Raw genomic sequence first — 22,895 nt, forward strand, 5'->3', positions numbered from 1 at the left:
GCAAAACTTGTTTGTTTAATCGCCTCGAGACAGGCAAACCATAATTATGGTGATTACCGCACACTTAAAATGGCATAATTGTAATAATTAGTGAAGTGGGAGCTCAACCCCGTGTCCCATATTTTTTTTTTTGTTTGTTTTACAGCGAAGCATTAGCTTAGTTTCAATTGTTATTGTTGCACATCTTACAAAATTTATTCTTTAAATGATGACTTTTGCACTAATGGCAGAACATAAACAATTTCTGCAAAGTTATTGGGATAAAAATGTGATGCAAATACAAATTGATAAGTATTTCCCCAAAGCTATCGTGTGTCATCAAATGTCATGAACAAAACACAGACTAATGATGCCATTTCCCCGCATCTCATTCTCTCCTTCTTCATGTGCTTTATGCTTTTCTGCATTGGCAGGATTATTTGATCGGATGATGGTGAAACCAGATGGTTAGAGAGGTTTGTACCTTTCCTTTTTCTAATATTTGCTGCCTTCCTATCAACCTTCCTTTTTGCACGTAAGCTTTCCTCCGGAGGCAAATATCCTCCAAGTTCCAAAGCTGAAAACCGCTGGAGAATTCCTCACAGAAATGTGTTTACAGCAGTATGAGATTATTTAACAACGTCTACCGCTCCGTTTATGTCCATCTGCTTTTAATTTCTCTCGCCATGTGATCTCAATAAACATTTGTCAACACACGGATGCTCCAGAGATGAGCAGAAAAGCAGTCGGCAGGATCCTTACCAGACAACTTACTGGTAGAGAGAAAGTGAATCGGTTTTATTAATAAAGCACTGAAACCATCGTACATGCATGTGTTGTTTAAAAAAAAAAGATTTTTATCCTAATTCCAGGTTTTGTGCTAAGGTACTGTTGCACCTTGTTCTCCTGTTTTGTCAGTAGTGTTAACGTCACATCTGAATGCAAACACACAAGTGGGTGGGTGAAGCTGTGTGTCTTTCATTCTGACAGGGCTGGAAGCTAATCTCTGCTGCAAACTGTCTCAAGTGTTTGTGCCCAATGTTTGTCCACAGCAGACAAACTGGAATTCAATCAGTCATCTGGGTGATAATTGAAATTGCACAGCTTGCACATTTTTCAACATGTTTGCAGCTTTAGACACATTATAATAGATTAAATTAACCTATATTTTCTCATTCTGTGTGGCTTTCCGCTGTGTGTGGGTGGTTTCTGCGCGCTGTCACTAACAACTTGTAATATAATTTTGGCATTGGCATCTGGACAGCCCAAAGAGAAATACACGCAAAAGTTTGATTCTGTTTTATAACACGCAATGTCGCCTTGCAGAATTAATGAAAACATTTATGCATCTGAGACAAGGGTGAGATAAACATGTGACTTTTTATTTGCATAAGATATGGCTCAACAACTTGCAGAGTGCTGGGCACTTTATTAATGTTTTAAGGTTTTTATTTAATAATTACATAACTTCAAAGTGTTATTGATACCAGCTAGGCAGCATTTATGTTGAGGGGGAGGCCAGAAGAATATGGGGTAAATATTTAAATTGGAGAGAAGACAGATGGATGCAAAAAAAAAAGCAGAAGGAAACTGAAGGGAATTGTTTTAGAATGCACTTATTGTAGAATAAAAACAAGAGGACAGAATGAAGACAGGGTGTATTATTTGACAAGCTTTGACAAAAAAATTGTGGTTGGTTTGACAGTTCGGAACTACATGTTTCTTTGTTTTCCTTATTTTTTTAATGGAAAAGGAGGAGCCAGATGACAAAATCTAAATCCAAGACCATTTGTAGATTATATGCATCACATATCACATAAAAAAAATTGTAAAAATGTCCTTTTAGAAGTGATTTAACTATTATAAAATCCATGTGAAATACAGTACACTACTGCCCCCTCAGGCACAACAGAGCCAATGCAACCAATTCACACTGGTTTCTGTACATCTCTCTGGTGTGATTTACACATTAGTGCAACAACCGTCGTGGGTTTTGTCTCATCTCCCCACATGGGAACAGAACATTGGGTCCTGCTTACCTACACAGCGCCTCAAATGCAATTAGCCATTCTCAGAAACGATCACTTCTAATACCCGCTGACACACAAATCTCCAATTTCTCTTTTTCCCGTCCCCTTAATCGTCACTGCAGAGACGGCCTTCGTGACCTGTTTTTTAAGGCTCCGCGTCCTCTTTTGGATGCATGACCGGGACGTGGAGATGTTCTGAAACCATCTGTGCCTTTTAACTAAATGTCTCTGGTAATAGAGGGGTAAGAACAAACAGATTCTCGTCTGTGAAATCTGGAGGGCTGATCTTTTCAAAGTCCATATGCTAAATATTCAAATATGAAGGGAGGACGCAGAAGCATGCGTTGCACAGCAAATGCCTGGATGAAATTAGCAGAAAATGTTTGAAAATTTAAATCAAGACAGAGACACTGCCAACATCTGCCCTGTAGATAAATTTGTCACACGAGTGTAAATGATAGCAATCATTTGACACACAAAGAACCTTCCCACATGAAAAAATCGAAAGCACTCAGCTGAAGAGGTCCATATTTTCTCTTGAAATCTAAATGTTCCTCCCTCACTGGTTGGCGTCAAACTGATGACACACCAGACAACAGATATATGAGCGCCTTTGGACAACACCCTGCATTAATCGTAGGGCTCAAGATAGAAGAACATACCAAGCTGGTGAGTATAAACTCTGAAGTCCAACAATTACGTATTTTTTTGATGGTTGTGTCATGAAAAGTGTCTGAGCAAGTAAACTAAAACTGAGTTTGAGAATTGATTTATTCAAGTCGTTAAAGCTTGACTTTATTTACTAGAATTTATGAGAAAAAAGTACATTTATCATTTAATATTCCTTTGGGATCAGTAAAGTATTTTATTTTCATTATCTGCTGGAAAAATGGAAGATGAGTAAAGCTTGTAGGTCTTCCTTACAAAAGGAGACTATTGCATTTTTCTTTTTTACTTTCAAGTGGATTTCAACTTTTGTTCACCATCTATATAAGGGACTGTTAGTTTCAGTATCAAGACAAAGTGTTTGAAAGTTGATGCTTATTGTGATTTTAAAGGTATAAAGGCAACATCGTTAATTTAGCACATGGCAGTGAAAATAAAGCATGTTCAAATACATATTATGGTATAATTAATTAATATTATTTTAAATTGTTTAACTGGCAACCTGTTCAGGGCGTACCTTGCCTCTCGCCTAAGAGGTACAGACAATGGATGGTTATTTAAAATGATTTGTTTTTTTATGGCAGAAAACTTTTCAGTTACAAACATATTTTATGTTTTTAAAGTTTACTTTTACAACTTGAATCGATTAAATCATATGCAGATGGATTTTTCAACAACTTCAAAATTGCTCATTTCCTCATGCTGTAGACGAACAAAGAGCCAATCTTTTAGAGTGTGCTTTCGTTTATTTCACTGTCAAAAGATGTGCTTGACGAAAAAAAAACATCAAAAAAACAATCGACTTTGTCTGTAATCTCGAAGGAAAAGCTTATTGGTTAAAAACTTCAGTCCTCTGCAGGTGTGATTAATCCCACCGGAGTGTGACCGGCCTGAGGTGAGGCCTGTAGCAGAGGGAGTTTGGAAACACCATTCTCAGGGGGGTTGAGGCTAAAAAAGGTCCACAATAAAGCAGATCAGACCCCCTGATGGCAAGGAATAATCACAGGCAGTGGTCTCAGTAGTCCATGGCTGGAGGCAGCTCAGGTGTAATGACTTTAAGAGAGTGTTTAAGTTTCAGATTGTGTGCAAAGCAATAATCAGAGCTGCAGCAAACAGTTTTCAACCTTTAAAGACAATCTGCAGAGAAGATTGTGTTCCTACTTCCAGGAAGATATACAGAGATTGCAGCCAAAACCTATGTGACCCTCGTATATTAAATCAGCTTTTCATCATTCAAATGTATTAAATTTATTTCCCATTTTAGCATTCTTTGTTCATAAATAGCTTTAGAAACAATCGCATGTGGCGACTGACCTTTAAAAAGCTCTAGAACATCTACGATCATTTATTGTCGGCGCGCAAAGTATGACCTTTGCTGTTTAAAACCGAGAGTTGATGCTCTTTTATTCTCCTACGAAAGGATGGCGGAAGGAGTCTCTGAAGTGTCTCAGACATCTTCTCGTTCAGGGAGTCGTGTTTCCCGGAGGAGAGCCCACACAGACACAATAACAAAATAACAGCCTGAGGAGAGGTCCTGTTGGTGTTTGTAACATGTTTTTACTGTCTAACAGCTGCCTCTGCAGCCACTTTGTTCCTGCTGAGACTCGACTGCTCAGAGATCACAACCCAAGGGGACTAATAAAGAACAAGCATGTCTGATGTGACAGTTTGGAGTTTTGCTCAGTTGGGAAAAGGCTAAGAGAATTAAAAGAATCTTTGAGATAACTCTGGGCTTTAACGGAAAAATCCTTTCTCGGTGATGTTGTATAAGTTGGATAACAACCACGACTTTTGTTCCATTCTCTCTTTCAGAGTCACTGCTTTTGCTGGTCAACATGGACAGATACTTCTTGCCACTTAACTCAACCTCTGTTTCTGCACAAGTCCCTCGCAACACCACAGTTAATGTCAACGGCACTGTTAAACATTTCAGCGTATTCGATGGCTGCGAGAGGTACTTTGAGGGAGTTCTGTTTGATCTTACCTTACAAATCGTCAATGTAATCGTGGGAATACCTGCCAACTTGCTTGTCATTACAATTCTTATCCGCAATCGCAAAGAACCGTCCACTTCGGACCTGTTCCTGGGCTGCTTGGCCTTCATGGATGCCTACTTTGGCACCATGACCCCCCTCAACTTTTTAAATCTTTACATCTGGCATAGCAAAGAGGTCTGGTCGGCCGTTAAGTTTTCCTTCGGCGTAAAAGACACCAGCGGCCCACTGTTTCTTTCTTGCATCTGCCTGGATCGATTTGTGGCAGTGCTCTTTCCGATCACGTTTGGGCAGCTGAAGCCCATCAAATACAGATTAAGCCTCACACTGCTGGTGCTCTGCCTCACCTTTGCCTACTCTGCAGCCAAGATGGTGGGCGGTTTTCCCAACTTCGAGAAGGTGTTCACTGGCGAGGTCCTTGCAACCTTTACCTGGATGGTGGTCTGTAATGCCAGCATCTTATGGGTCCTGAAGAAATCTCGTGGCGCCGGGAAAGATGACATGCATCCCATGAAGAAGAAGGCTTTCAACATGGTGCTCTCCATCCTCCGTATCATTGTTTTCAACTATTTGCCCCTTGTTGCACTGTTTCCATTTGAAGATCATTACACCCCCGAAGTGTTTCGTTGCTATGTGCAGCCCGTTGGCTTCGCTTTTCTAAACATTAGCAGCACTATCCAACCACTTGTCTACTTGTCCCGTCTGGAGAAGGTTCCTTTCCTTCCAGATGCTTGCATTAAGAAGTTCACTTCCTGCATCACCACAGAAAAAAATAAAAATATATCTGCACAAAAACCATCAGCTTAGATTTGTAAGACTATATTATCACACTATGAAGACAAAATATAATATAATGAAATAGACTGAAGGAGTTTTTTTTCCCTCTAGAAATATGTTTAGATCTAATTTTATTTTCACGCCAAGTAAATAAAAGCAGTTTTGAGAAAACATGTCATGATATAGTAATATAAGTTTGTCCATGTTGTAACAACTTCATTATAACCTGAAATGTACTGGCATGTAATAACTTTTACTCACAAGTCAATTGTTTGGGTTTGGCGCCCTCTTGTGTATAAATATAAGCCATAAAAAATAAATGATGTCATTTAAAATATGAAGTTTTGTCAAATTTTCCTTTCCTATGCCATTGTGTTTTGTGCAACAACAATATGTTTTGGTCAGTAGATGTCAGTCACCTGAACAAAAATTAAACACTTTTGTGTTTTTTATTTTGTTTGTTTGTTTGTTTTATATGTAAATTTGGCTTTATATTCATCATATTTACTGAGCTAATCCCAAACATGTACATCTCACAAGAAAAAATAGGAGAAATCAGCCAAGATCTTCACAAAGAATCTTTACTACTGATGACAAACACAACAAGGCAGCAACAAAATTACACAGAGGGCGAAAATACATCACAGTATTTTTTCTATTACTCTCCTATGAGCAAAAAATGAATAAACCTCTGGCCGATTTTCTAAATAACATATTACATATATTGACACTGTTCACACATTTTAATATTTGGCTCAGCTTGTGTTCCTCCTAGAACTAAATCAGGAGCCAAATAATAATTTTTGATCTTGGGGCAGCTAAATGCTACATGGACCTTAAAAAAAGATCGAGAAGAAGGAAATTTGTACAGATTGTTTTATTTAAAGAGAAAAAAGAAACACTTATTTAGCCAACTAATGACCAAAAGCCCTATTTTGGTCCTAGTCCGAATTTTGCAAAACATCTAAAACTAGCTTTAGTTTTGTTTTTTAAAGACCATCACTGACAATTATAAAAACACTAAGTTCTTATATAAAATAATTTATTTTAAATCTAAAGTTCCACTTATTGCTTTGGATGCACAAGACATAAACTCATGACCTAAACACAAATCTATTCATACAGCCCTTTCAGTGTCCATTTAGTACAAACTGGTACAGTGTTTACCACATTGCAGCTTCCGCAGTTATTACAATGGAGCAACAAAAGTAGAAACCACTGAAAATCCAATTCTAACATTCATTAAGAAGAATAACCAGGGTTCATAGTTTTTTAAAGGTCACGTGTTTTTCATAGCCAATAACAGAAATTCACATTTCGTCAGGTTAGAACCTCAAACGTGGTAAATATCTTTCATTTCATTTTATGTAAGTAAGTAAAAGTAAAGTAAGTAAAAAAATGTTTTCATAACACTAAGTGTTGCAGGAGCATTTGTAGAAAGGTGAGATTTTAGTTGCTATTTAAAAAGCTTAACAAAGTCCACAAATTTAGATAACAGAAGTGTTATCTAAATTTGTTCCAACTCAAAACTGAGGAATCTGGTTAGAAAACCAAACATATGTCATGAAGGTTTGAGTTCCAGCACCTGTTACTGCAGCAAAACGTGGTTTTACAGCATAATGAATATAAATGCATGCCACACTCTTCAGTTTTTAATAATGAATTATAGAACCACTTAAAATCCCAATAAAATACTATAATGTTTGCTTTATTAGCATGGCAAAATGTGTAAAAAGCTGAAGAAATGTGAATACTTTTACAAAATGCTGCTTGTTTTCAATTTGGGGAGGGGAGTCTTTTATGTAATGCCTAAAAGCAAAGCTTAGTGTTTCAGTAAGATTACTTGGTTTTGAGAGGATGGAGTTGGTTTGAACTAAAAGCTGGAATTTTCTGTGCTCAAACATGAGGATTTGTGTCCAGAAATGTGTAAAATGAAGGCAGACCTTTAGGAACATTGTTTTGGGAGAACAGGAAAACTAAAAAGAGAAGAAGAAAGAAAACCTACTTACTGGCGCAGCACTGTGATAAGCACCTTCTCTGGCATTATTCTCAGAGGGTGACTACTCTGTGTATAAAAATACGGCAATAAAGGCTCTGTGAATGTCTGCATGAAAGCATACAGGAGCGAATTGTCCGTATGGTCAAAAAATGACACTGTTCCCTTGCTGTGATCCAGCTGAACTTTGACCTGTTCGGGCCTAGTTGTAACAGTCAGCAGGGTGGGCGGCGAGCTCATTGCTCTGAGCTTTCCGTCCCGGAAGCACAAAGTCCAAAAGCCATTTTCAGGCCGAGCTGCGACCTCGGCGTTCCTCGGCACAGACAATGAGGCCACGCCCAGGAGCCAGTCTTGATTACTTCCTGTTTCTACAACCCAGTGGTGGCTTCCTGAGCCGCGCGAGGTCATTCCTACCACTTCTGCACTCACGTGGAAGCGCTCAGGGTTGTCAGGGCAACAGCTGGGCTGCTGTGAGTAATGGAGGGAAGTGAGGTCTTCGGATAGGACGAGGCATGGGTGCGCTGTGTTTGGGTCTAAAGTTATAGAGGCTACAAAGCAGAAAATTAGCCAGAGTATTGATCACCTACAAATCAGGTTTGCGGTGAACAATTTGCCTGTTATAAAGTTGTTAAATATACTTACTGTAGTCAATGTTGTCCAGTATTTTCTCCCAGACACTGTATTTCAGGTTAGAGAGGTGCTTTGCTGCATCTAGCAGTAAACTGGACATGTCATCTAAATCATTCTCCATATCTTTGTCCCTGTGATTAAAACAGAGTAATAATTACAATATATGTGTATTTTATAACATTAATGCTTTAAAATATTAGCAGCCTACCTTTCCTGAGTGGCTTTAAAATTCTGAAAGAAAAAAAACAGCATTAAAGATAAGTGTGTTTTTAATCGTCAACGGTATTGCTGCATTGTGCAGCTTGTACCTTTAATATAATCATATCATCTTCTTTGAACTGTGCTTTGATGGTAGAGATGGTCTCAGCGACAGAAAGCATTTCTGCTGAAAGTCCATTCAATTTTTTCTTGATCGATGCAGTCTTCTCCTCTTCCTCCTTCTTCACGGCTTCCCTGCGGACCGACTCTTCATCGCAAAGGGCTTGATGTAGCTGCTCAAACTGGTTTTTTATCTTTTTTTGAGTGGTCAGTGTCTGATACTGTCAGGAAGATTATCAGGAAGACGTTTTAATGTTTTCAGTCTTCTTTATGGAAATAACTGTTGCTTTTGTTTAACCGTGAATTACCTTAACATGTGCCAACATGTCAGCAGAGGTCTGGTGTTTTCTCTTGAGGTACTCCAGTTTGCTTTCCAAACTTTTCAGCGTGAACTCCAGTTTGTCCTGAAAGCCAAACATATCCAATCAGCAGACATCACTTCGGGCGTTTTTGCTCTCTCGTCTCTTTCTCTCACACGACGGTTGACAATCAAGGCGGAGTAGTAGAACCGCATTCTGTCAACCGCTCTCAAAAAGGCTGTTTATTCCCCTTACCTTGCAATCCAGAAGTGCCTCTTCAACCGGGGAACAGTCGTGATTTTTATGAAGTTTGGACGCCTGGCACACCACACAGATGGGCTGTTCGTCAGCCAGACAAAACAGCTTCAACTTCTCCCCGTGCAAGCTGCACCTCCCCTGCTCCTCCAGAGAGTTTTGCCTCCTCACCTGCTGAAGAGCTTCGCAGACGTTCTTCAGGGCTAAGTTGGACAGAGGAGGGCATTTGGACGCTTTCCTTCTGCAAACTGGACATTCCCTTGTCCTTGTGTCCCAACATTTCTTCAGACAGCTCCTGCAGAAGCTGTGGCTGCACGACAGCAGAACAGGGTCCCTGAAGATGTCACAGCACACTGGACATGTCAGATCCTCCTCTGGGAGAGACATGATTCTTACCTTACAAATGTCAAACGCTCAGTATTAATAAAAAAACAAAGCTCTTTAGCGTTGGTTCCGACACACGCCGTCCTGAAGTCTCAGTGTGTGTTAACTGCAAGCTGATCTATTGTTCTTGATGAGAAGAGGCAAATGTTCCTGGTTTTCCTGTGCTTGGCTTCTGTGGGTGTAACATCAGTCATGCAGCCGTGTGAGAAAGCCCCGAATGTAGCATGGCTGGCAAACAGGAAATAAAGCCTCATTGGCCAGTTGAAACTGGTTGGTAACTCTCTACAAGGCTGGAATGTGATCTTTCAGGACATACATTTGAACGTTTCAGTTGTGACATCTGTGTTGACGGCTTAAAGCAGGACAACAACAAGCTGCTTTAAACAATAGGAGCTCTAAACAATTTACTATGGCAAATGGCCATCTGAGCAGAGGAAAGTGAGATAAAAATAGTTCAACTATTTTTATGAGTGAATTTAATGACTGGAGCTTTGTTGCCAAACTATCACTTAGGCTCAGACTGTTTCCTCATTATGTTGGCAAGTGAATTTGGAAATTAATTGGTTTGAAATCTTAATCCAAAAATGTTCACATCATTGGCAAAATACGAGGTTTATGTGGCGTTTAAAAAAACAAGATGAATACAACTTTTCCCACCTTTCTGGATAATTCAAGTTTAATTATTTATTTGCCGAAAAACTTTTGATATTAAATAAAAAATTTTAAGTTGCATTTTCCTGGTTGCAACCTTTAACCAATACTTTATTAAAACACCTTTGAGTCAACCATTGTAGCACGTTTTGTCCAAAAGATTGTGAAAACATTGCTTGTAAACAGTTCTATTCAGTCAACCCTGTAGATCTTCTCTCAGATTTAGCTCTGTGCTCTTATCATCCCATTTTGAAACTTTTATTTTATCTTGATAAGACTTTACTATTGTGGTTTTGAGTTAAGATGAAGCTAACTATGTAACTGACAGCAAAAAAATCTGTCTTCCTCTTTCCAAATTTGGTGTAGACAGTTATGTGTACCAGCAACCCTCCCGACCCCACAAGGGACATGGCAGGGTGTAAAGAGGATGGATGGATGGATGGATGGATGGATGGATGGATGGATGGATGGATGGATGGATGGATGGATGGATGGATGGATGGATGGATGGATGGATGGATGGATGGATGGATGGATGGATGGATGGATGGATGGATGGATGGATGGATGGACAGTTATGTGTTTTGGATCAAAATGTCAGAATAAGGGAGAAGTGAAAGAAAAATGAAGCAGAGAAAACTTAAGGAAAACACAGAAACAAACATAAGAAGTAAATAGAAAGAAACACTAATGTAAAGCACATTAACTAACACAAAGGATACACTAAAATGGCAAGAGCTAAGCAAATAAATGAACCATAAGAAAATCATCAACACAGAAACTAAAATGAAAATAAATGAGTTCAATCACTTAAATCACAACAGCTTCAAGATGTCTTAAGGTGTGTAAACTTAGGCAGCTCTGTTAGAGCTATGTTTTTGTGCACATTTTTTAGCACCAAGCATATTAGTTTAATTTTTATACATTTTACATTTATATTTTAATAATATTTGTCAAAATCTCAGAGCTGCTGTACATTATTCTTTCTTTATGTTATCCAGCTTTAGTCTTTTTCACTCTCCTGTAACTCGGTAGAAGCCAAAATTAGATTAAAGACAGAGAGGATTCAGATTAAAAGTGTCTGTTAGAAGAGAGGATGTATTTTTAGGTTTTGGTGACCATTTTTAGGCTGTGAACATGTCATTTTAGATTGTTAGACATGTTGTTAATTATATCATTCAAATAGTTGTGCTTTTTTATGAATATGAAATGCTTAATAATTTCAATTCAGTACCCGGTGTTGCTTTTAAACACCATGTGAGCTGATGAATGCTGAAAACACTACTTAAGTTTTAAGCTACACTAAAAGCACTTTTGAATATAATACATCAATGTTGCAAAGTTAGAGGCAATTAACAGCAATTAAAGTGCCGTTTTGATAAGACTGAAGGGAACCAGCGAGAGAAATGTTTTACATTAATAATATCGGCTGATTCTTGGGTCCTTTTCGGTGCACACCAACCTGCCAAGGTTCCAGTACGCCAGCTAAAAAAAAAAAAGTCTTGATGGTTTTGAAATACAATGAAGTTCTAAATAAAACTCATGTTTACACATTTAATCTCATTTCATGCCAACGAGTAGCTGATCAAACTGCCTCCCACAGTCTCAGCACATGCCCAATGTGTGCATGTCTGTGTTTTGCAGCGGGTCAGTCGGTTCGTGAGAGAATCTAGAGGAGTGATGCAGCCCCTCGCATCCTATCCACCATTTCCACGGGGTTTTGGCTCCTCCAGTATTTGGTTGCCATGGCGATGACGTCAGGTTGCACCACCGTTTCAGGCCAGTAGAGAGGATCTTAAAGGCGGCGCAAACAAATCCTGCACAATCGACTGCAGCAGGGAGCCATCACCCTGGGTATCCCCGGCGCTCAGATTCCCAGCTCCGACTCGACCACCCTCCCATCTCTCTGCCCAAAATGCGCGAGATTGTGCACCTGCAGGCCGGCCAGTGCGGAAACCAGATCGGAGCAAAGGTACTTAATGTATAGACCTTTGCGTCGTGGAAAGATTTGTGCAGATGTTCACGCAGACGCATCTCGCTCGGCGGCCGCTAATCCGTCCTCTCGGAATTCTCCAACTCCGTGCAGCGAATCAGAAATCGTTGCAGCGCTTTGAATATGCAAAATGCAACAACAAACATTAATCGTCGATTAACCGCGTGATGTTTTCTGAAGTGCATACACTGTAGTAATTATTTAATTGCAACAAAAACAAACTGGTTATAACTATAGAAATGCATATAGAATCAAATGTTTATAAATATATATTTCCTGACTGTGGCATTACATTTTTAGGTAATCAGATCGTGTGTTGTGCGTCCTTACTGTCGGTGGAGGAGCATCTTCCCCTCCCCCTTTTTTCTGACCTATTTTCATCAAACCACTTTCAGTCCAATCTTTTCTGCTTGACCAATTATAACCACACTTTTCTACGCCTAAATATTAGATTGCATATATATCTCTTTTTATATAAAACATGCAAAGAGATATTTATCAGAACATTTCCGTCAGAAGTAAACGTGCTTGTTTACTTCTGAGAAAGTGTTTCAGACTGAAGCTTTGCTGTTTAGATATGTGTTTCACCATTTAGTTTGCTTTACATAAACCCTATATTTCTGTAAATGCAATTTTTTTATACCATTAGGTAAAAATGTGAAATAAAGTTAACTTGTTGTTTTACTTCACTAACCATCACCCCTGTTTTTCCTCACAGTTCTGGGAGGTGATCAGCGATGAGCACGGCATTGATCCCACTGGTACCTACCATGGAGACAGCGACCTGCAGCTAGACAGGATCAGCGTCTACTACAATGAGGCCACAGGTAGGCTGCCGATCCAGCAGTAGCAATGCTAAACAATAGTAAGAATTCATGGTTTTAGTCATATCTCAATCTTTTCAGGTGGAAAATATGTGCCCCGTGCCATCCTAGTGGATCTGGAACCCGGTACGATGGACTCAGTCAGATCTGGTCCGTTCGGGCAAATCTTCAGACCTGACAACTTTGTTTTTGGTATGTTTGGCGTATTTAATGTGAATCCACAGTTTTTCATTTTCTCTGTGGATCATAAATAAAGTGGAACATTTTGACCCACAGGTCAGAGTGGAGCTGGGAACAACTGGGCTAAGGGTCACTACACAGAAGGAGCGGAGCTGGTGGATTCTGTCCTGGATGTGGTTCGGAAAGAGGCCGAGAGCTGTGATTGCCTCCAGGGCTTCCAGCTTACTCACTCGCTGGGTGGAGGTACTGGCTCTGGGATGGGCACCCTGCTCATCAGCAAGATCCGTGAGGAATACCCCGATCGCATCATGAACACCTTCAGCGTGGTGCCTTCTCCCAAAGTGTCCGACACCGTGGTGGAGCCCTACAATGCCACCCTCTCCGTCCACCAGCTGGTAGAGAACACAGACGAGACATACTGCATTGACAATGAAGCCCTCTACGACATCTGCTTCCGCACACTGAAGCTCACCACTCCCACCTACGGAGATCTCAACCACCTGGTGTCGGCCACCATGAGCGGGGTCACCACCTGCCTGCGATTCCCCGGCCAGCTCAACGCCGATCTCCGTAAACTAGCAGTAAACATGGTGCCATTCCCCCGTCTGCACTTTTTCATGCCAGGGTTCGCCCCCCTCACCAGCAGGGGTAGCCAGCAGTACCGCTCCCTCTCAGTGCCTGAGCTCACCCAGCAGATGTTTGACTCCAAGAACATGATGGCCGCCTGCGACCCACGCCACGGCCGCTATCTCACCGTCGCCGCCGTCTTCAGGGGCCGCATGTCCATGAAGGAGGTGGACGAGCAGATGTTGAACGTACAGAACAAGAACAGCAGCTACTTTGTGGAGTGGATCCCCAACAATGTGAAGACCGCTGTCTGCGACATCCCGCCACGTGGCCTCAAAATGGCCGCCACTTTCATTGGCAACAGCACGGCCATCCAGGAGCTATTCAAGCGCATCTCCGAGCAGTTCACCGCTATGTTCCGCCGCAAGGCCTTCCTCCACTGGTACACAGGCGAGGGCATGGATGAAATGGAGTTTACTGAGGCTGAGAGCAACATGAACGACCTGGTGTCCGAATACCAGCAGTACCAAGACGCCACCGCAGAGGAGGGCGAATTTGAAGAGGAGGGAGAGGAGGAAGTCGCATAAAATAACCTCGTCTCACACAACTGCCATACCTCATTTTACATCTCCCATCTCCCAGCCCCTTTTTTTTCTCCACCCTTCCCTTCTGAAATGGAAAAGTTCTCCACATTGAGAAAACTAGATTGGTGTTGCTTTAGTGTTAGACGTTGATATTAACTGGAACTAGTGTTGTGATTGGTTTACAAAGTCGTCTATGTTGTGAAAGCACTGGATCGTTGAGCTCCATACTTTTGCCCTGTCATTGTCTTGCCATGTCCAAAAGCAAGTGATTTTAACTGTGAAGCCTTGAAAGTGAAGAATTGAATAAAATCACGTTGAAAGGCCTGTTCCATGCCTCTGAGTTCATTTAGTGTAATCTCAAACATCCACGTAACAGCCAGTGCTATTTTGTTGAAGACAATCCTGATTGTGGTATTTTTAGTCGGATTTTGATATTTCATGATACTTAATCTAAATCTAAATTTTTTTAAAAACATTAGAGAAAATTACAAAAGACCTGTTTGTTAAATAATAAGATTGTCTGATCGTAGTCTGTAATTTAGGTTGATAAATTGAAGGTATAAGATTTAAAATCTACTTAAAGTAATTTTATATTTTTCTTCAAATATAGAATAAAATAATTAAAATTTTACAAAAATGTTTGTAGAAGTCTTGATGCAATCTAGAGAGATCTATGCAAAACCTAATAAAGCTTTTCTGGAATATAACTATTCTACATAAATACATCTAAAAGCAGTTACTACTGACATATGAATATTTACCTAATTTTCAGCATTACCAGTCTAATTTTACCATCTTAAATAACAACTCCTCCGATCTTGGCTCCCATTTATCTCTGTCCTTGAGAACAAACAGTTTGCTTGGTTTAAACTTGCCTTTCTGTGCTCAATGCAAAAAATTTAAAAGATAAAGCACAGTTAAAACCGACACTGATAAAGACTCGTTTCATTAATTTGTAAATCATCTTTAATGTTTTAAATATGTTTAACATTACTGCAATAACAGTTCGAACTAATCAGTCAGATTTAAAGACCGGATATTTATGTACTGCTTTACATGGAGTTCAACGAAACATAGCATTTGACCCCTCACAGATCTCACTTTTGCTCCACTGAAAACTTTGCTAAATACAATCCAGCAGTGAGTCCCTTAAGTCCTTGTGGAGGAATTCTGACCCGCTCTTGTCTGCAGAGCAGTTTTTAATCCTGCAACAGGTTGTGTGGTATCCAATCCAAGTGATCTGCGATTCATGACTCATGCCAAATTATCTCACTTGACTCCATCAGGATTATCTATTGCACAGACAAGTCAAGCAAGCACACACTGAAACAGCCTAGAGTATCACATTATCACTATTTGACTTTCATTATGACTGTACAAGTTTCATGTTAAATGAAACAGAATCCAGACCTTACAAAACGTTCATTTTTTTAAAATTATTATCAATCGACAGCGTATTCTCTCCAAGGTCTTGGGGATCATCAAGAAGATATTTTAGGAAATGTGTAACTGTCCTTTCTTTTATGTTTGATCAATGGTGGTTTTAGCCTTGCAATTTTCCAACAGATGTTTTTACCCAGCCCTCCAGGAGGAGTCGTCACTGCGCTCATGCTCTGATAAACCAGTTTTTCCTGGAAAAGTTCATCACTCTTCCATGCCTTCTCTATTTTGGGATAAACGTTCTCATTGTTGTTGTTCGCTGGACATCAAAAACCCTGGGAGGTTTTCTGTAACCCATTCATGTGTAAATGACTATTCATCTTTCCGTGAATTCTCTTAAATCTTGGCGCTCTTCACGTTGCCTATTCTGGTGATATAGTGATTCTCTAGGTCAGACCTGAGTGTGGCTATTGAAACTAAAGCAAATGAATATGGTTAATCACAGTTTAGTTTAATAATTTAACAAAATTGACAACTGCTTCTTTAGAAAGTATTAGCCAGATTTTATGTGGTTAATTAATCTAACCATCAAATAAAAACTGTTTCTTTTACATACTCAATGTAAGAAAGGGGAGCAAAAACCATGTTTTAGCAGAACCACGAGGCAGGTGAGTTTAGACACAATTTAGATTCAATCCATTAGATATTGTAGAAAACTCTACCTTGGTCATCTATGGACCCAGTGAATCTATCAATTTATCCCCAAAAGGTCAAAAAGTCTTTGTGTGAAATTATTAGTTACTAAATTATTAGTTACTTTGAAAACTCACATTGTTTTCAAAAATGTTGTAAAATCCCACTTCACCTTAATGAAAGTCTTTTCAGTACCATAGGAAAAAAGACATTCATAATCAATGCCTCAATTAAAGATCTGTAGACTTAAAGCCAACATATTTTACAATCCAATCTTGTAATATAATGATAGCAAAGGTACTTGGAGCTATCGGTGACAGCATTTCATTATGAATAATCAGTTTGTCACATATAGTAAGTCCATGGTGCGAACTGAAGCCTGGGACAATGAAAGTTCAGTCTGTTTCCTATAAATATTGGATGGTAGAGAGGAACAGCGCTTTTCTTCTGCTAGTTTTTCAACAAATAAGTTAACCCTGACTCTGCTTTTACTCTTTTCACATTCTTGTTACAGGAAAAGCTTATCTACAAAGTTGTTTTATCATTCTGAGACTTTTTGTACAAATACAGTGATGAGGCTTCTCGTCCTGAGAGTATCTTAGTAAGTTCAGAAACCGTACATGTTGATACTTAATTATTAGATAAGACATCCGTTTCCCCAACCTACATTTTGTCCATCATCTTCATGCTCGACCGACACGCTCAATAACACAAGCAACAAACCAATATTTCACTATTTAATTGGTAAAAGCATAAATAAACATGCCGAAATGATCTGATGAAATGTATGAACCATACCACTATAAATGACGATTGCTCCAAGAATACTTCAAAGTGTAAACATTTGATAGCTTTTTGCTTTTGCTTGAAGAAAATCAGAAATGTTTTGTATTTACACAGCAGGCTTAGGTTAAAATAAAATCATGTTTGATATAATCCATCAAATAAAAAGAGACTTCCATGTCCATTTCAAATGAAATTAAGTGAACAAAAAATAGTATGACATTATAGATCAGCATAGATTGACAAGTGACTTCATAATGGGCTTAATCAATTGATGTGTTACATTGTCATATGGATACTAACCCCCCCCCCAAAAAAAAGAAAACATATAACAACTACAATTATTAGTGCCTATGAAATACTGCAGTATCAAATGTGCTTATTTGACATTCAGAGTTGATTGAAGTGTTTAATTGTTCTTGATTCCCTCCATTAGATCATCGAGAGCTCCTCTGCTGGGTGCCAAGCAGAAACTATTCAGTGCTTGTTTACAAAGGAAGCAGTTGGTTTATGAATCATGCTGTGGAGTTTAAAAGCTCACTCCCCATCCTCTCTTGAACCTGAAGTTCTTTCCTCAGTTTATCAGCTTAAAGCCACGTCACTTAGCAACAGCGCCACGATAACGTGCTTGCAACTTTTTGTCCGTTTTGGTATTTTGCACAAATCTCAAATGAGTCTCTCCTCCTTTGGTAGCTTTAAGGCATCTGGCGCGGCCACGCTGCGAGGGCCAGAATTTTCCTCTGCGCTGGGCCTGTAGGTTCCTTCAGTTTGTCTTTTCTTCTTCACCACAAAGAACAGATAGCCAAGAATGCCCAGAACTATGGCCAGAACGCCCAGGGTGACTGTGGGAGCCACGATAGCTGCAATGTTTGGTCCCTGAATCTGTAAGGAGTTAAACAGTTAGTTCACAAGTTCACAGATTCCCTTGCCACTTCATAAAAGAAAGTAACAAATGCTTCAGTTGCATTAGCTTTTTGTGCTAACTCTAGTTTTGCTAAAAATAATCACTTCTTAATTCAACTTTTTGTCCTTTTAGATCAGTTTTTTTCCAATTACATTTTGAATTTTGTAAATTATTTCCGCTTAAAAATGTCCTGCAATTGAACAATTAATTAGTTAATACCATTTTCACATGGCTTTATCTTGAATTACATCATTTTTTAAAGAGATCATTAAAAATCAATTCCACTTACCGTGTTGGTGGTAGGACTGGGGGTCGTAGGAGTGGAATTTCCTGTACAAAAAAATGCAAATCTAAACGTCGCTTTGGTTCCAGTGAAACAGATTATGAAATCATTGTCAGAGATATTTTTTTCTGTGCCACACGTACAATTTTTGACTGACCACAGGACACAACTAAAAAACAACCTCAGAGACTCCCATATTTTTTAAACAGCTTGTGATTGGAGTCATAGTTTGACCTGTGAGCCCAAAAAATTAATTTTTAGAAGACCATTTTCCAGAGTATACTTAATAAGTTACACATTGTGAATAAATAGCAAAGTAAACAGTAAAAGTAACAAAGTTAAACATTTTCAGCTTAGCTTCAATGTTTGTTTTTATTTCTTCGTACGCTATAGAAGACAACGAGTTTTTGAAAAATATCCACCTGCATTCAGTAGCCGCTCTTTTAGGTACACCTGTTCACAGAGTGTACCCAAAGTGACACAAAGTGTAACTGGGTCAAATACGTCTTAATGCATTTTGGAATTTAAATGTAGTTAAGATGACTCACTCAAGTTCAAGCCGAGCATCACAGAGAGGAAGGAAGAATGTTTCGGATATGGTCGTTGGTGCCAAATGTGCCAGACGTGCTGATCTGAGTATTTCTGGAAACTGTTAATCTACAAGGACATTCACTCACACCAGTTTCGCAGAGGATGATCCAAAAGAAAGAAAATATCCAGTGAGCGGAAGGAGAACGGACAGACACCTTCGAGATAACAACAAGGCAACAGCAAATCCAGTAACTAATTGATACAGCAAAGATAAGAAGAATAATCTGATTGCCCGAACATGTGAAGAAGGGCTACATCAGCAGAAGACTATTTTAGGTATCATTCCTTTCAGCTAAGAACAATAAATAGAAGATCCAATTCACACAGGCAACCCTGAGTCCTTTATATTATTTTTAAAAAATGTCTGTCCTGGTGAATTTCTATACTGCTTCACATGGCGCTGTGGTGTCCTCCGCTGTCACCAGACCTCAATTAAACAGAGCACCTCTGGACGTGGAGGAAGGGCTCGTCACATCACGGATGTGCAGCAGACAAACCTGCAGAAATGTGTGATGCTATTATGTCAGCATGGACCAACTCTCCATGGTATGTTTCCCTTAACCTTGTAGAATCTTTTTTTTTTTTGGAAAGAATTAAGGGAGTCAAACGCAGTACTAGCAAGGTCAAATGGTCTGAGTGTCCATATTACGAGATCTGCAGCTCTAATCTCGTAATGTTGATTTAAACATCGGCTAAACATAGTAACAAAATTGGTTTACAAGTCATAACTGAGATGTAACAGCCCATTAATTGGATAACAGCCTTAGTTAGGATCAGCAAATTGGCAAAACGCATAATTTTTCCTACATGGAACCTTAACAAGAAGTCCATGTTAAATGATACTTTTCTGACAAATTGGTCTATTTAAAATGAAAACCCAACAAAAATAAAATCAAATTACTAACACCAGTAGCATCACATCACTCCCTACTCTGTTTTATAATTTTGCTTGCGACAGATCAAGACAAAAAAAGCAAACAAAATCTGCAGCTCAGCAAGTTATTTTCTGACCGCTTTCGAGCAACCAGCACCAGATACTCCTCCAGTCAGGCGCTGCTTATCAGCTATTTGATCCTTGTCCAGCCATGTAACCGCTCGCTTACCTCATGAAGTTTCATTGTAACTTCTTGACCAGCAGAGCAAATAAGCAGCAAGATGAGAAACATAGGAATGCAGAGTCAACACGCCATACAGGCTTGAACAATAGAGAGGGGGGAAAAAAACTCAAATTTGCCCAGTTTGCTTGTCTTAGGCATCCTAAGAGTCGTGTCAAAGAGAAAGTCTTGTTTTGAAAACTGAAACCAGCGACTAAGGTATCCTGAGTCAATCATTCACCAAATGGCAAAGAGTGAGATTTTCAAGGACGAAAGTACAACTTGATAACCACCGAGGGTCAGAGAAGGGACACTGCAAAACAATTCCTCTAAATTTAGGATTAAAGCAGGATTGCTGTCTAAAAGGTGTACCTTTAGGCAGCCTTGTCGCTCAAAAATACATCTGTCTTTTTAAATGTAATGCTCCTGCCGAACACTAACAAGCCTTTACATGTATCCAATTTTGTCTCTGAAGATTTGTTTTTGAAAAGATTTAAAGGTGTGATTGCGTGTGCGTGTGTGTGTGTGTGTGTGTGTGTGTGTGTGTGTGTGTGTGTGTGTGTGTGTGTGTGTGTGTGTGTGTGTGTGTGTGTATAGGTGTGGTCGGATGCTTAGCTCATTTGTGTAGGAGTGTGGAGAATGGTAGCTTACTCACCCCATACGGGATTACTGCTCAGCACCAGCAGTAAAACGCTCCCAACCACGGCTTCAGGTAAGGGCAGCACCTCTGGACAGGCTGCCATCTCTGCGGGGCAGACTGGGGTCACTGGGCATCAGCTTGGGTCCATTTCACTGCTTCCACCACTCGCTCGGAGAACTTAACGCCTCCTATTAACTGCTACAAACACAGTGTTATTATCATTATTATAAAAGAGGAGGTTCATGTCCTTCTGAGTTCACTTAGACACTCTGTATTGTGTGGCTGAGTCAGGCAGCTGATACCACAACTACTGAGTCACATTCATTCTGCTGCTGAATCACCATCAACCTGCTCAGACTGCTTGAAAATAATAATAATAAAAGAAACCCTATGAATAGATAATGTGTTGCAATCCGAATATAACTTTAAAACGGGAAAGTCGACTTTCAATTCTTATTCTTATTCTTATAAGACCTGTTGACTAACTTAAATAAGACAACACCCAGCTACCTGCTTTGATCCGGACGGTCGGGAAAACATCGAACAGGTTGATTCCTCTCGCACGAGCAGCTTCCGCCTCACTTCTGCGTATAGATAATCATCGGTATAAAAGAAAAATATCCCAAAAAAAAAGAAACGTAAGGCACTGAAATACTCCTAAAATCGATTCAAAGTGTCTTTACCACCGGACTACATCCAAAGCTGCTCTTTCAGTAGATATTTTATGCAAAGCAGTTTTTTCCCCCCCAAAGATTCCCATTGGTCACATGATTCAGTTTCGTGTTACATTACCTGCGCACAGTTATCTACCTGCAGCGGGGCGGACAGATCCTCCTTTGTACCAAAGTCGAGGAAAGGTGCAGTTTAGTGAAGCAGAACAGCTCCTTCCCCATGAAGCCCTTGAGGAAAAGAATAAAACATCTCCAAATCCGTTTAATTGTCTGTCGCGTAAATGTTAAATAAGTCTTAAGCCATGTTGTGACGTGAATAAGCCTAGTTTCTGTCACTTGCCCCAAACTGCACAAAGACAATGTGAGTTCAACTGCACTCCCTGTCCTGTCCAGCTCTTACCTAGCAACCTGCTCATGGAGGTAGCACTAAACAGCGCCTCCATCAGGTTCAACGGTTCCCATCATGAGAGGGGGTATCAGCATTCCTGAGATATTTTAAGGATGAATTTGGGAGGCCAGCTGGTCCAGTGGAGTCTAATCCTTCAGTAATCTCCACTTCTCAGACTCGGGGTTGGGGTGAAAAGAAAAAGTTGCCTACTTCAAGTCTAATCTCTGCAGATCTGAATTTATTAAGATCATTAAGAGGGCACTGAGGTGTGTTTTGTTTTAAGTAAAACACTCCTATTTAAAAGAATTTCAGAATTTCAAGTGTATTGGTGTGTAGTGTTCTCAGTGTATTGGTCTGTGTTTTTACTATATCAGTAGTTGATAATAGTATAGGTTAAAAAAAATGAGAAGGAAAAAAGTTAAAGTCAATTTTCAGATATGTGTATGGTGTAGAGGATGAGTGTTTGTTACATAAAATCATCTTCTTTGTTAATTAAAAGGCTATAGACAAGCGTTTGTCCGCAGTATAGCAGCTTAGTTTAAATTATATGTCCAATTAATACAGGCAATGTCTGCAGACTGGAAAACACATTTCTTAGCCTTCTGGATGCTGTACACTTTCTTTTAAATGTTATTTTTTGCATAACTTTGACTGTTTCAATTCCTAGGGCATAAAATGTGAGAAAATTGTTTATTTTGAAAAGAATTTGAAATGTTTACAAAAAATATTTCAAGATTTTCACTCACCTTTTAAACCAAGTAGAACAATCTGTCATTTTTTGTGCCATTGTAATAAAAATGTTTTATTACAATTGTATTTTTTGTTTTACTTTTTTGTCTCTATTCCTTTGCGTGCATAGTAGAAGGTTTTTCAAAAAAAAAGATAAAAAAAAGTGACTGAAATATGTTGGTACATTTCTATGAGAAATCTACTCACATTTATGTCTCACATGATGGAATTTCTAAAAAAAAAAACAAAAAAAAAAACAAGAACAACAAAAAAACAAATCTATTTCATGAATAATTGGAGGAAATTTATAACACCCATATCTTCTGCACCATGTACTGCTGACATAAATTTTTGGCACACAAAATGTATGCAATCTTTTTGCCAATCAAAACCTAAACAAGATATTTATGGTGTCTGTTGCGACCGAAAATAAGATTAATGAGAGGGGGTATTAGTGATTAATGAGAGGTGATAGACAGTGATATATTTTCTTTGTTTGTACTATCTCAGATAATTTAGAAAGTAAAAAAAGTTTACAGCTGATGTTGTGTGTTTTTACCACTAGGGGTCAGTAAAAGCAGTCCGTCTCTGTTTTAAAATAAGCGCACTGCA

At 39.3% G+C, this 22,895-nt stretch overlaps 4 protein-coding genes across 7 annotated transcripts; 2 read left to right on the forward strand and 2 right to left on the reverse strand.

Moving 5' to 3' along the window:
* The first annotated feature begins 4,395 nt into the window (after positions 1-4,395).
* Positions 4,396-5,787, forward strand: LOC103468790 (G-protein coupled receptor 183-like). The gene has a single exon (XM_008416096.2). It carries the CDS (start codon positions 4,511-4,513, stop codon positions 5,474-5,476), a length of 966 nt encoding a protein of 321 aa, XP_008414318.2. The 5' UTR covers positions 4,396-4,510; the 3' UTR covers positions 5,477-5,787.
* A 224-nt stretch (positions 5,788-6,011) lies between these two features.
* Positions 6,012-11,701, reverse strand: LOC103468789 (zinc-binding protein A33). The gene is made up of 6 exons (XM_008416095.3): positions 8,945-11,701; positions 8,699-8,794; positions 8,381-8,611; positions 8,281-8,303; positions 8,085-8,203; positions 6,012-7,990 (listed from the first exon to the last, which is right to left on the reverse strand). The coding sequence occupies exons 1-6, from the start codon at positions 9,329-9,331 to the stop codon at positions 7,452-7,454; spliced, it is 1,395 nt and encodes a 464-aa protein (XP_008414317.2). The 5' UTR covers positions 9,332-11,701; the 3' UTR covers positions 6,012-7,451.
* Positions 11,702-11,793: 92 nt separating this feature from the next.
* On the forward strand, positions 11,794-14,451 carry tubb4bl (tubulin, beta 4B class IVb-like). Its single transcript, XM_008416094.3, has 4 exons — positions 11,794-11,951; positions 12,691-12,799; positions 12,878-12,988; positions 13,073-14,451. Exons 1-4 carry the CDS (start codon positions 11,895-11,897, stop codon positions 14,128-14,130), a joined length of 1,335 nt encoding a protein of 444 aa, XP_008414316.1. The 5' UTR covers positions 11,794-11,894; the 3' UTR covers positions 14,131-14,451.
* A 2,472-nt stretch (positions 14,452-16,923) lies between these two features.
* Positions 16,924-21,796, reverse strand: crb3a (crumbs homolog 3a). Of its 4 annotated transcripts, none has more exons than XM_017306078.2 (5): positions 21,306-21,796; positions 21,006-21,079; positions 20,511-20,690; positions 18,177-18,217; positions 16,924-17,865 (listed from the first exon to the last, which is right to left on the reverse strand). In XM_017306078.2, the coding sequence occupies exons 3-5, from the start codon at positions 20,596-20,598 to the stop codon at positions 17,650-17,652; spliced, it is 345 nt and encodes a 114-aa protein (XP_017161567.2). In that variant the 5' UTR covers positions 20,599-20,690; positions 21,006-21,079; positions 21,306-21,796; the 3' UTR covers positions 16,924-17,649. The 4 variants fall into 4 exon arrangements, with proteins under 4 accessions (XP_017161567.2, XP_008414315.2, XP_008414314.2 ...); XM_008416093.3 differs by having other exon boundaries at positions 21,288-21,796; XM_008416092.3 differs by having other exon boundaries at positions 20,511-20,693; positions 21,306-21,789.
* Positions 21,797-22,895: the final 1,099 nt, after the last annotated feature.

This window comes from Poecilia reticulata, chromosome 8, assembly GCF_904066995.2.
Source record: "Poecilia reticulata chromosome 8, P_reticulata-male-v2, whole genome shotgun sequence".
Taxonomy (NCBI): Eukaryota; Metazoa; Chordata; class Actinopteri; order Cyprinodontiformes; family Poeciliidae; genus Poecilia; species Poecilia reticulata.

Bases quoted from the DNA above. Each gene is read 5' to 3' on its own strand.
- LOC103468789 (XM_008416095.3), bottom strand. From the start codon at position 9,331: ATGTCTCTCCCAGAGGAGGATCTGACATGTCCAGTGTGCTGTGACATC. The intron at 8,304-8,380 runs GTACAAGCTGCA...TTTTTCTTTCAG, and splicing joins ATGATATGATTATATTAAAG to AATTTTAAAGCCACTCAGGA. The intron at 8,204-8,280 runs GTAGGCTGCTAA...TTTTAATCACAG, and splicing joins TTTAAAGCCACTCAGGAAAG to GGACAAAGATATGGAGAATG.
- tubb4bl (XM_008416094.3), top strand. From the start codon at position 11,895: ATGCGCGAGATTGTGCACCTGCAGGCCGGCCAGTGCGGAAACCAGATC. The intron at 12,800-12,877 runs GTAGGCTGCCGA...CAATCTTTTCAG, and splicing joins CTACTACAATGAGGCCACAG to GTGGAAAATATGTGCCCCGT. The intron at 12,989-13,072 runs GTATGTTTGGCG...TTTGACCCACAG, and splicing joins ACCTGACAACTTTGTTTTTG to GTCAGAGTGGAGCTGGGAAC.
- crb3a (XM_017306078.2), bottom strand. From the start codon at position 20,598: ATGGCAGCCTGTCCAGAGGTGCTGCCCTTACCTGAAGCCGTGGTTGGG. The intron at 18,218-20,510 runs GTGAGTAAGCTA...TTTTTTGTACAG, and splicing joins GAGCAGTAATCCCGTATGGG to GAAATTCCACTCCTACGACC. The intron at 17,866-18,176 runs GTAAGTGGAATT...AACTCCTTACAG, and splicing joins CCAGTCCTACCACCAACACG to ATTCAGGGACCAAACATTGC.
- LOC103468790 (XM_008416096.2), top strand. From the start codon at position 4,511: ATGGACAGATACTTCTTGCCACTTAACTCAACCTCTGTTTCTGCACAA.